This window comes from Lampetra fluviatilis, chromosome 1, assembly GCF_964198595.1.
Source record: "Lampetra fluviatilis chromosome 1, kcLamFluv1.1, whole genome shotgun sequence".
In the NCBI taxonomy this organism is placed as follows: Eukaryota; Metazoa; Chordata; class Hyperoartia; order Petromyzontiformes; family Petromyzontidae; genus Lampetra; species Lampetra fluviatilis.
Genome location: NC_136275.1, coordinates 40,052,404 through 40,065,490, shown reverse-complemented (window position 1 = coordinate 40,065,490; position 13,087 = coordinate 40,052,404). Strand labels below are relative to the sequence as shown.

Here is a 13,087-nt window from a genome sequence, read left to right as displayed (position 1 = left end):
ATTTGATGCTAGAAAAGGTCAAAAAGTGTCCCTACTTGAATGAGCTGTTATAATTACAGGCATCTCCACTCCTCGGATAACTCCCAGCTATCAACAGAAGAAATTGCCCATCAGATGACCACAGCTGGCCTACCCACAAAGCAGTGCTTATCGCATCAACTTTTGAGAGATGATGTCTCTCAATTGATCCCTGGTCACGATTGTAATTTGGGATTGAGAGCCACGCGCGATAACCCTGGCACCTGGCACCACCGTCTGGGCCAGACAAAAAGACGCGTGGCACTGACGTGGCCCTCTGAAGCTGGGACGTGGCCACTCGGCATCACAGAAGTCGCATCGCAGCACGGCGCGCGACGCGAGAGATGAGCGTTCATGCAAAGCACTTACCAAAACGACCAGCCGTAATCCCAGTGGTGTGGCCTCCAGTCCTCGGGACCCAAACTGGCTGTCACCTGGAACACTGTGGTATACATCATGTGGGCCACCATCCCCAGCAGACCTGAGCAACAACAAAACATTATTTGTTTAAACGCACAAGCACACGCAATTCCCGCTTGGCAAGTTGCACTCCGCCAAAATCCAACTCTGTAGTGGAAAAAGTGTATTTGAATGTTTACTTAAGTGTATTTGAATCTTGACAAAAGTGTATTTGGTCAATGAATTACAGTAAATCAATGGGTGGTTTTTTTTTAGTCATTGCATGAGTCAAAACATCTGCTGCATTTCCTCGGAGAGTGCTGCTATTCGTGAAACCCCAATATGACAGCAGGATTTACATGTTTGCTTTCATACATTTTGCAGCAGCGCAACCGGACTCCGCTAGGTGAGGTCATTGTCTCAAGGGGACTTCCAAGGAGGGCGGACCAGTTTCGACAGCTCACGGCCCAGAGGATACACGCGTGATTCATGCCCTGACGGTAGTACAGTGGAAGCAGGCCAAAGGATGTTCAACAAAGTAAAGGCAAAAAAAAAATTTTCACCTTACAGTGTCTGCAAAAATGAATTACTGTTACACGCATGTCATAAAACATTCTGTTAGTTCAGCAGCTTGTGTACTTTTGAGTAGCGTATCGCTCTACTGCTTCTGCCCTCGTCCTTAAAACCTTCACCATGCTTCCCCTTCCTAACCTCGTCAGCCATCCCTCTCCCTATCATCACCCTTGTTGGTGTACGGTGCTTTTTCTGCAATATTTTGCTGTCTTTTCTTGGATTTTCTGTTTGCACATAGTCACTTTAAGATGTTTTCTTGTTCATGTTTTTGTTTTTTTGTTTGTTGCGGTTGCACCCGATTCAAGAGCCGAATGGCTCACAGGGCTATACCTAATAAATGAAACTTGAAACCCTTCCTCAACATCCTCCGCCTTCCCCTTCCGAACATCGCCCTCCCTCCCTCTCCGCACCATCACCCTTCCTTGCCATCCCTTCCCCTCCCCAGCACTCAAACCCATCCATTGTTACCCACCCACCAATAACTAATGTACAATTTATAATTCTTCTTCTTGGTTCTTTCGGTAAAGTCACGTAGAAGGGAAATAATAAAATAATAAAAATAAAACATAATAAAATAATTCTCACGACGTTTCGGCCACAACGCAAGCAGCTGTCCTCAGGTGAAGAAAAGGTCTGTCGGAAAGACAGCGTCTGAATGAGGACGCCTGCTTGCGTTGTGGCCGAAACGTCGTGAGAATTGTATTTCATTATGTTTTATTATTTTATTATTTCCCTTCTACGTGACTTTACCGAAAGAACCAAGAAGATGAATCCCTGCAGTCACGAAAGCTTTAAATCGAAATTTATAATTCTTGTTACAAAAGCGCTCTTTTAAACCCTAGCTAAGATACGGATATATATACTTATTATTTACATTCACACCGACACTATCACAAGCGTCTGTTTCCCAAGTATTGGTTTTCATCTACAGACATGCTTCCTGATTTGGCACTTCTTTTTTAATGCCCAAAAGGCATTCCTTAAAACGAATTAGAGACGATGCCCCACGCCTTGGGACCTTTACCGGCACGTGATGGCCAATTTTTGTGAACTCGTGTGCAACAAGATACTCGTGTGCATGCACGTGTCAACCCAGTGCTGGAGGAGAGCATCCCCATACCATGTGGGTGGTGGGGGATATTTCACCATACTTCACCACGCTGGTCATTGTGGGTGAGGTGGGTAGCACAGATATAGTACAAAAAAAGAAGCGGTATAAAAATTAGAAAGTTTGTGGCCTGCCCTCTGCTGACAACGTAGCCCCGCGGCAGCTCCGTAGCACCTGTTATGCATAGTGGGCACCCATCCAGGTAAGGCCCACTGAGCTATACAGCTCTTTTTCAGAAGCGACCTGGCTATCACAAATGGTAGCTCAAGGAAGTGGCTTTTCACGTGCAAATTGATAGCAGCCAAAATCCCTAAACGCGTGATGTTGATTTTAAATATGGAGGGAAAAACCGGAGGACCCGGAGAAAAATCCACGCGACCACGGGAAGAACGTGTAACTCCAAATACGCAGGCGTCAGGGTCGGGATTTAACCCATGACCTCCTGTATATCAGGCGAGATAGTTAGCATCTAGCCAACAGGCCCAATCCCGATTCATGCTCGTGTAGCGAGGAACGCCTCGGTGAGTCTCACGACTCTTTGAGGAGGGTCCTGCTACGTTTTGTCATGTTTCGTTTTGTAATTTCAGTTGAGTAATTTTCAGCATTGGGATGTTTGGGGCCAATCCCAATTACAATGTATGCTTTGTTTAGCTGTGTTGAGGAAACCAGAGATACCCATAGGAACCCCATGCGGAACAGCGGGAGAACATACAAACTGCACACAAAAAGGTGCCCAAGTCAGGAATTAAACCCAGGCCCTTGTTTTGCTGTGAGGCCCAAGTGTTTTATGTTACCACTATGTGATGTGGTCATAGGCTAGGATCAGTTTCCCCATACAAATGATCAGACTGCTTGCTCGTTTGATATCATCACAGCACATAACTAAGGTTAGATTCCAACCAGTGAACCCTAAACCCCGAGACAAGCATAGTAGTGACGAGGTTACACACAGGGTTTCCATCTGTCAGGGTTAGTCTCGGAATCGCTGGGAATTGGCATGTGTGTGCAGGAATTGATTTGTACTAAAATATGGTACCAGCATGAGTGTTGGACTTTGTTACAGGATACTGCATAGGATGACTGAGAAATATATGCGGGTTTGGCTTACAGTGGAAAAGGTGGCAACCCGCCATTTACATAGCGCTCCATAATTAAATCATAACATTCAACAATTTTATTAATAATGTGTGTGCGGTGTATCTTATACGGGAATTGCATGTAACATACCAAGCGGAGCACTGCCTATTTAAATCGATGATTTTTTTGAATTTCTTCAACCAATTCAAACAATAGATTGGATTCACCATGGCTCAAGTATAACGATGTTGATACCTTGTCTGCCGATGGCGACTGAACAAAGGTGCGACGCTGATATCATCTCAAAGGGCCTCCTCCTGCCTGAAGGAAGGCGGTGAAATGTGAGCAGGAGCGCTAATGAATTAATTGCGCCGGCTCACGGATCGTGTCCAGATGTGACCTTGCCTGGCCTGGGTTAGCGGCACGGAAAGAGAAATGTTGCTTGGGGTTGTAGAAAATCCAATAGGGCTTCGTCTTCAGAGGAGCGTGGAAACTATTGACTGTGTGTGGTGAGCCGCAGAACATTTCCCGGCTTCCTTTCCTTCCCGAAAGCTGCACAGAGCATGACATGTGCGGCGCAAGCTCTGTGCAGAGACTTTTTGACTCGACTTTTACAGCACAAATTACATTTCTGCGCAGCTCGATATTATCCAAATATGGTACAAAGCTCGGTTTAATTCCACGCAAAGCATATGTTTTTGCAAAAAAAATAAGTTTGTAACGTAATCAATGTGCCCTGTACATATATATAATGTACAGTGGACATGAATGCTGATATTTTTACAATTCTAATATCAGTTATTTGTTTGTATTAATCCATTGCAGGATAAAGGCCTTAATGCTATGACAGTCATGGGAATTGTTTGACTATACTTCACCGTACTGGTCACGGTCAGTTGCTGAAGGGTGGAGTAGGGCAGGGCTCAGGACTGCTTCGAATATCACCACCGCTGTTTGCCATGGCAGGGAATTCAACTCAGGCTGCCGGATGCATTATGCAGTGCTCTAACCACTGTGCCACGACTCCACCCTCAGTGAAATATATATTGTAATGGAGTTTTTTTTGGGTTAGATCGCGTAAATATATAAATGTGTCGTTAAAACCCGACACCACCCGACACAGTCAACTAGTAAGGGTTGTCACGTAAACAGAACGTGCCAATTCGTCAGTAGTACAGCACGCCGGTGTGTTGGAGAGCCAAGCCACAACCTTGTGGCATGTTCTGTTTACGTGACGACCCTTACTCGTTGGCTGTGTGTGGTGGTGGCAGGATTTAACGACACATTTATATATTTACGCGATCTAACTCAAAAACCCTCTATTATGGATGATATTGGTCACGAAAGCCTACGTGTTAAACTATATATTGTACTCTAAACTGCTTTAGGTACCTGTGAACAAAACAATCTTACCTCAATCAAGGAATAAGAAAGAAAAAAACACGTTACAAACGCGTTTTAAAATGAAGAGCATGATCATATTTAACAAGGTCACTAATTTCATTGTCGGCCCACTATAAGGTAGGAAGCAATCTCCCTCCCTCCCCATTGCTGTTGGCAATTTATTAATTTTAATGTTTATACCTCTCAAAAGCACGCTTTGTGCAGGATAAGATGGCCCTGCACTGCAAGGAGGAGGAGGAGCCAGTTGATTATTTCTCAATAATTAAAATCGTCTTTGGACCCTGGAATAAGAGGAAAGTCCCTCCACCCATTCCCAGCACCCACCGCGGACATCCATCACTGTCACGGGCATGCAGAGTCAATACTCGTATTTGCTATGGTTCACTGTGATGCATGGGCCTCCGAGAGCTTGGTGGAGACATTCCACTCCTCACTCTGCTCCGTGCAACAGCTTCTATTTGAACTGAAAATTGCATGCCAACTGATTTGTGTTTTGTGACTAAGTGTTGTTCCTACCGCCCCCCCCACCCCGACAAACTTTTGGTAGTAAGGTTCAACCTACATTGATCAACTGGACAGCATTTGCCTGTTGATAAGTGTTAGTTTATGAACAAAAAAAGGCTTTTTGGCACGGAAGGGATAATTTTTTATCAGCTTCAGCATAATTTTGTTTGACCCTTTTGTGAAATTCACATCTGCGAAGTATATTATGCCAAAACACAAACGTGTGCTGTGCCAAAAATATGTTGTATTCGCCGTCTATTTGCACGCAACTATTTATTCAATTGATTAAATAAGTCTTTTTAAGAAACAAATATTCATAAAATTAGCAAATCGCCTTTTAAACCAACAAGCGTGGCGCGCAATAATGGAGGGGGTAAGTAGTAGCTGTTGGCATGGTGATCAAGGTGACGCTATTACAATGTTCACTCATCGCTGAACCTTTTCCTTCTCAACCGCCATTTAAATTCGAATGTTTTGTGTAATTTGAAGCATTCAGATGCACTTGAATGAGCTTGTTACTATAAGATTAAAGGTATTCGTAGGTCCATATATAAACAATGAGTATGTGAGTACCACAGAGCAAAACATAGCGAGTTATAACTATGAACTGGAAAACATTTATAAATTACCATACTAAGTCACACATTGCACTTAGTTAATTTTAATTGAATGAAATGTTCAACACTGAAAGTATAATTTATACAAAAAAAAAGTATTACAGGTTTTATTAAAACGTCTGCATGTTACTCTCCAAGTGCAACATTTGCCTTCACATACAACTGCCTACAAAATAGCGCTGTCACTGAATCTATAAGAATGTAATGGCATGGTAAGAACCACATCTCGCAATAACGAGCGGTATGCTAACTACACGTCGTGAGATATAATCCAGACTTGGCATAGCTGCGTGCAAAAGCAGGCAGGAGTGCACACCACACAATCCGTCTGTTAACAAGTTCAGTTTAATAGTAAAAGTGACAATTTGTGACATTTGGTATTCACACCGTTCTTATAAAGTGCGATGATATCACGACGGTGCTGTGCTCACTGACACCCTGCGGTAGTTTCACAGTAGGGGGCGATGCTGTCACGTGTAATCCCCGATTGAGTAACTGTGGGTAAATGTTCAAATTTGGAGAAATTAGCACCGTGACGCGGGGCAGTCTGTCATGTCCACCGTGAAGCTGACGGCGCGTAGTGTTTCATGGTTATTACACCCGGCAGTGATCTGCAACAAGCGGCGAGGGCACCACCGCTGGGGCCGCCAATGCCCCAATTTTACCACAGACATTAGTTACGCACTAACGCTACCAAGTTACTCTTGTGGTGCTTCAAAATCTGCGATGGGTGAAAGGCTTTCGTGTACAATTGACTGTCAAGAGGTCAGCTGGGTGGGGTGAGAGGTCAGAGCGCTGAGCCGACACTGTTGAGCTTCTGGGTTCAATCCCGGGTTTCAGTCATCTATAATTCACGATGTAACACAATTTTTGTCCCTGGATACTAAGTGTTCTTTTATAATTGCGTATGCCTAAAAAGTATAGAAAATGGCTATTGTTCTCCACAAACTTTGTTTTTGTGACCAGGACTTTATGTGAACGAAAGACACAAATCCACACGTTTTTTCATTGAAAATAGGTAAATTTCAAAATATCAATGTCCTGGTCACAAAAGCAAAGTTTGTGGGGAATAATAGCCATTTTCTGTACTTTTGAGGCATAAGCAATTAGGAATTAACACTTACCACCCAGGAACAAAAAATATTTTTTACACAGTGAATCAAATTGGTTTCTCAAGTGTAAGCGATTTTAAGTCCACATCCCAGTTACCAATGACTAGAACACAATATAAGACATTTCTGATTAAATTATTTGTCTTGCAAAATTTGGCCAAATTCCAGTTTAACTGTCATGCAACAAACAATGTCGTAGTATGTGGAGAAGTGTGACCCCTACTGTGTAATTTTTTCGTCAAATAATTATTGTGAAAAATCTCTTCCGCAGCCATGACATCGACTAAACGATTTCAACAAATTGTAAAAAAAAAGAATAAATGACACGAAATAATTACGAGCATTGTTGTGGAGAATATAACATAATAGATAAGCAGAAAATACTTGTCGATCACATGTCTGTCTCTCCACGTCCCATCGACCTTACGGCCTCCTGGGAGTGCATCATCTCAGTGGTATAAAATCATTCAAGCTAAGCCTGGCGTTGCTGATGAGACGCTATACGTCGAATCCGATCCTGAATTTTCTTATATTTTATTATTTTTTGGGGAAACTAATGCACTCCCAGAAGGTCGTGCGGCCGATGGTTTGTGTAAAAGTTTTTAAGATGGAGAGTGGTATATGAAGGAGACATGTCATCTGCTCATCTTTAAAATAATCAAAGCATTAGTATTCAAGGGACTTGTTAGTGTAAACGTCCCCGTGTCTTTAATGTCAACTCTACTGAATATGGCTCAGTTTGGAAGAAAATCTTGGACGACTATGATGATGAGATAAAAACCATTGACCCCACGCAAACTGACCGAGCGGCGGTGAGCATGCTAACCACGAAGCTATGCAGCCACCCAAATATATGCAGGCAGATAAAACGCACTCATCCGTGGGCCCAGACTGATTAACCATTCCATTAAGATGCGCAGAGCTTGTTTACAAGCAGGCCCAAGAAGGCGAGCAGTATTTCTTTCCCGTGTGGGGGGGGAGCGTGAGTGTGCATGCATGCGCTCTTGCCCGTGCACGGTGATGTGAATGCTTATCAGGCCGTTTATTTATACAATGGATTGTGTGCGCGAGTGCACAATCGCAATGCTGTGTCCTGCACACAGCCTGAATATCATGTGCTTGGATGGTCGCTCAGGTCATAGGGCACATATTAAAGAAGGCTCTGATAAAAACATGATGTGACGATAAATGGCTGTGTTGCTTCAATCGCTCCACGACATTTGTTCAGATGCTCTGGTTGTAATACATTTTTACATGAACACAAATTCGATATTACCCAGATGGACTGTGCGCTGAACTTAGGAGTAAAGGACAAACTAAGATTGTGCCAACTCGATGTGGTTTTTTTTCGCGTGTGTCGTTAAATTATATATTATTGAGGTTGACCCGATATCGTTACGCAAGAATAAATGTCATTTTAATTAAGGAGAATGCATTTCTCACTTTCACTAATTGAGGTATCCTACACCTCATATTATATTTAGATAAAACCCACATTACGATGAAATTGCTCTTTGCAGTAAAACGCAATCCAAAAGCCCTTGTCACAAGTCACGTTCAAATGAACAGTAGCACAATGGATGCTGGCCGTGATGAACCAGTGAAGTCACCACACTGGCGTTCTGAAAATTACAAGTGTAGCCTCTTATCGACAGCGCACGTCGCCTTGTATAAAGAACTCTTGTCGGCAGCTTGTTGAATACACGTCGCTTTTTGTATGGGTACAGCTGTAATAGCCTAACATTATCTCAGCCGAATGTAAATTTGCCTTAATTCGCCATCTGGAGCGCTTCTCATTAAATTATTGTTTTAAAATTTGTTCAGTCAAAAAAAACCCCGTCACCATTCAGCAACTCTGAATGAATGAGAGGTACTTTGTTGCCAGACATAAACCATCACAATTGCCATGGATTGGCAATGCATGTATGTTGAACCTCTTTCGCACGTACATAGCCAGCCATGCTAATCGGAAGTGCAGCAATGAATGTTACCACATTGTCAGTAATTTTAAGAATACTTTACAATGTCGTAAGAAGCCTTGTAAGTTTGTGGTGCTCGAAGAGGGAGGCAGAGCACATTGTAATCTGATTTTCAGCATTAACACATGACATACATATTTAATATATATTCTATTCTTGCGTATTGAAATATGTTCCGGTAGCTGAATGCCAATACAGTATATATGGATTCCAGCACAGCTTCAAGGACATAATAATAATTCTTACCGAGTGCTTAGAGAACAGACGCGCTGGCCAAAGAAGGTGGCCGGGCATTATAGGATAGTTATAAAGCAAGCTTCGCCTTAGTCTGATCAGTGCCAATGCACAAACAAGTATTTTGTACAGCAAGAAGGTAACTTGACGACATCTGGTCATTGGTGAGTTTTTTGCTGGATCTTTTCTCCCCCCAAGTCCATCCTGATTGTGCCATCGGTTTCATGTAACGAGACGAATAATCCGTTCAAAAAGTTCTCGTCAAGCAGTGCATCACCCTGTGTTCGAAAATGTCCTGTGGAAGGAGATATTACAGAACTACGTTTAACATGTGATCTACCATCGACATGAGATGGCAACGAGAGTAACACGGCTGTTGCAGGATGATGAAACGACTAGACCTGGAATTTAGCTCGGACACAATGCGACGTGCTTTATTTTTTCTGTGCAGTCATCGGTGACTCGGCTGAGAGTCAAGACACTTGAGAAGCTGATTTAATCACAAAGTGGCTGCTTGGGATTCGAACCCGGGATGTGTCAGCGATGCCAGCTCAGAGCTGTGTGTCCTCTGAGTTACCGGCCACCAGAGGCAGCAATTATTTTATAAGAGAAAGTCATTGCGCGAAATCACAACGGCAATTATTTATTCATATCCAATTATTAAACATGCGTTTGTTTATTCTGCAACAAAAGTATTACAATTATCATTACTATTATTTGTTATTATAAAAACACAATAAATGCAGGCACTTTTTATTAATAGCCAGCTTTGACCCCAAAGTGATATTCCCTATTCAATATAGACATATTTAATAGGGAATGTGCATGGATATGTCCGTTTGACTAGCTTTGAGGGCTTAAGAGTAATCTTCACCAGCCGGTCCATTAGTTTATGCAAATATCTCGTGGGTTTATGTAAAATATAGGGTTTCCATAAATAAATAACGTTAATCACACGTAATTTTGAAGCGGTGCGTTTGAAACGTTGGCAACAATTCCTTACATGCTTAACAATATTAACAGAAAAGTTTGAGTAATTTTCAGCGGCACGTGACAGAACAAGGATGAGATAAATAGGCTATCATTCTTAGTTATTTCGGTAAAGTCACGTAGAAGGAAAATAATAAAATAAAATAAAACATAATAAAATACAATTCTCACGACGTTTCGGCCACAACGCAAGCAGCTATCATTTCCATACGACTGCACTTGTATTCGTAAGGCTTTGCCGACCTGATTCTCGAAGGGTGTATTATACATTCATAGTCACAACGAATATATCTACGGCTAAGTACTGAGCCTGTGATATTCTGAGTATGATTTGAATGGTGCATTCAAGGGATCTGGTTTCGATTATAATGGCGGTGAAAACAACGACGATGATGATGATGACGACGAAACAATAAACGCCTCAGATTAATCAAATGATGACGCTTATATCTGTGGACCTTTTCAGAAGACATCCCAAAGCTTCCCTGCCCTAGTCCAATCATTTTTGCTCTGCGCATTTGACTGTACCATAATTTGCAAAAAATATGTATATGTTAATAGTTTAAGAGATGCTACTTTTATGGAATGCTTCCCACATTGGACTGAATATCCAGTCACCGGTCCGATCTTCTAACTATGGTGAACCCTAGATTTGAAGCTTAAAATAATAAAAATCACGACGTTTCGTCCCACCTGATGACGGAGACTTGTGTTGCCTCCGAAACGTCGTGATTTTTATTCTTTTATTATTTATTAATTTTAATTTCATTTTTTACCTACGTGACTTTACCGAAAAACTAAGAGTATGGTGAACCCAGCAGCATAGATGGGTCCACCACAGTTAGTAGGCCAGCAGTTTGTGTGTCGTGGGGTAAAGTGTGGGTACACCCATAAACCACGCTCTCGAGGGGCTCTGTAGAGCTCCCTCTAGCGGAGCGCCTTCCACCAGTTGCAGCGTGAGGCATTGCAGCGCTCCACCTTTAACCATTTTATCTTCCCGGTTCATTGTTTCTAAAGCTTTGCTGTTCCTTCGTTCATTGTTGTAATTTAGTTTTCCCATAAAACGCCCTTTGTCTATGCTGCGCTGTTGTTGTTGCTGTCGTCGGAATACTAAGGAGGACAAAAATACGGGAGCCCTACGATGTCTTGCCATCTTTGCCTCTGACCTTCAGGTTGAACTGTGCCCAGAGGGCTTTTTAAAAAAGTCCCCATGCGCTCGGTAACTACTTTGTAAGAGTGGTGCTCACGCATGTGCCCTGTTTAAATGAGCAAAAACTGCCTCAAGGACCCAGATATCCAATAGTCTTATGAAATGATTTAAAATGAATAAAAAATTCTACCATTACCATTTTTTCCCCGTAGCACACGGATTAAATTTTGAGCTTTAATGCAGTACTCTTGATAACAAAAAAAATACGGCTTATCAATCATTATTCTGATTGTGATGTCTTTTATTTGAAAAAGAAAGTGCCGTCAAGAATCTAAAAAGGAACGTGGTGTTTCAGAAAGGTTGCTGTACAAGATGGCGAGAGATTACGGAAACCTAAAATTACTCAGCGGCATGACACAACTGGCAGGCTTTGATTTTTTTAGAGCGAGCACCGAACATCACGGCGAGATTAAGTGCGGTCAACATTTACTTTTACAAATGGGAAAAAATAATTGTGTTTACATGTGTTAAACCTTACATGCTTATGAACCACCTGAGAATACTGTAAATGGTAAGGTGGCATTTCTTCATAGCATATCTTTAATTCTGTTCTGCATTCCTCGATTTTCATTACTATGTTTACATGAAAAATAAATACTGATTTGTCAACAAATAAACCGACTAAATCCACGAACTTTATAAAGCACTTAGGTGCATTTAGAGTCAATTTACTATTTGTGTTAAATCGTGCACATAATCATTACCGACATGCTAATTTGTAACGGGAAAGTTTTTTGTGAGGGAACGTGGAATAATTGACATACATTTTACCCAAACAAATATTCGACTGCAAAAGCAAAAACAAAGCGGGAGACAAACCGAACAGCAAATGCTTTCCCTTGAGTCGGTCGAGAGAACAGCATTTACGTGTTTCACTACAATTCTTTGAAACACCAGTGGAAAAAAAAAACATATTTTTAAGAATTGAAAACAAGTTTTTTTCGTGATTAAAATCTCTATTTTGCCAATCGTATAGGAATGCGACCTTGCATTGAGTCAAAAGTATCATTTGTAACATTAAGTTGGGTTGCAAAATAGAAGCGTGAAACATGGATTTGCGAAAAAAACGGGGAAGTTTTCCAATCCATTCATTCCGGTGCCATTTTGCAGGTGGAGAGTTTTTTTTTTCCATAAACTTACCACCAGTACAATGTGAGAATTTTCACACCAGCGCTGTGCCCTGACATACGTTAAAGAATGTAACTTCGCAGAATGTGACATTGCAACGGAGCCCTCATTAAATTCATAGCCCAATTCACAGATAAAGTAGTGTGTGAGTATGTGTGTGTGTGTGCCACCATAATAGCATGGTTTAATGACATTGCCTACTTTTGTGAGCTGCCCAGGGAAAGATTAAGCGCACGCATTGTACAATGTTCGCACATATGATGAAATATATGGGGAAATAATCCAACATTTAAAATTTTCATGGCAGTGCTAACATGTCATGTAAATAGCCTAAAATGTTAACATTAAATCAATCCGTTTGTGTTTTAACGCCCAAGGTGTTAATTCATTTGGTCTGCCCATTTTTCTGTTTGTCGTGTAGGGTCACAATAATTTTCGTCAAGATGATCCAATAAAAAATAACTTTTCGTATAAAGTCGGCTTATTACCAGGGACTTATTCGACAGATTAAACAGCCACATTTACGAAAAAAATGTTTCCCAAACGTTTGCAATAAAAACGTTGCACTTAAACAAATAAGGCTTCTCAGCCAAGGCGATTACATCACACGCAAGGTGTGCTCCTTGCTTCTCCACTATGACATTGCATGTGACGTCATGTCACGAAATCACGCGTGAATCAACTTGCGACATCGTTTCATTGTGCTGCTCGTAACGTAACATTTACTCGTAGTC

At 41.7% G+C, this 13,087-nt stretch overlaps 1 protein-coding gene across 1 annotated transcript in view; it reads right to left on the bottom strand.

Annotated features, from left to right (window-relative positions):
* Window positions 1-13,087, bottom strand: part of LOC144935922 (germ cell-specific gene 1-like protein) — a 71,458-nt gene that overhangs the window by 18,043 nt on the left and 40,328 nt on the right. Inside the window, exon 4 of the mRNA XM_078862813.1 lies at window positions 388-499. Within this exon, the coding sequence (XP_078718939.1) occupies window positions 388-499 (112 nt within the window). The remainder of the gene's footprint in view (window positions 1-387; window positions 500-13,087) is intronic.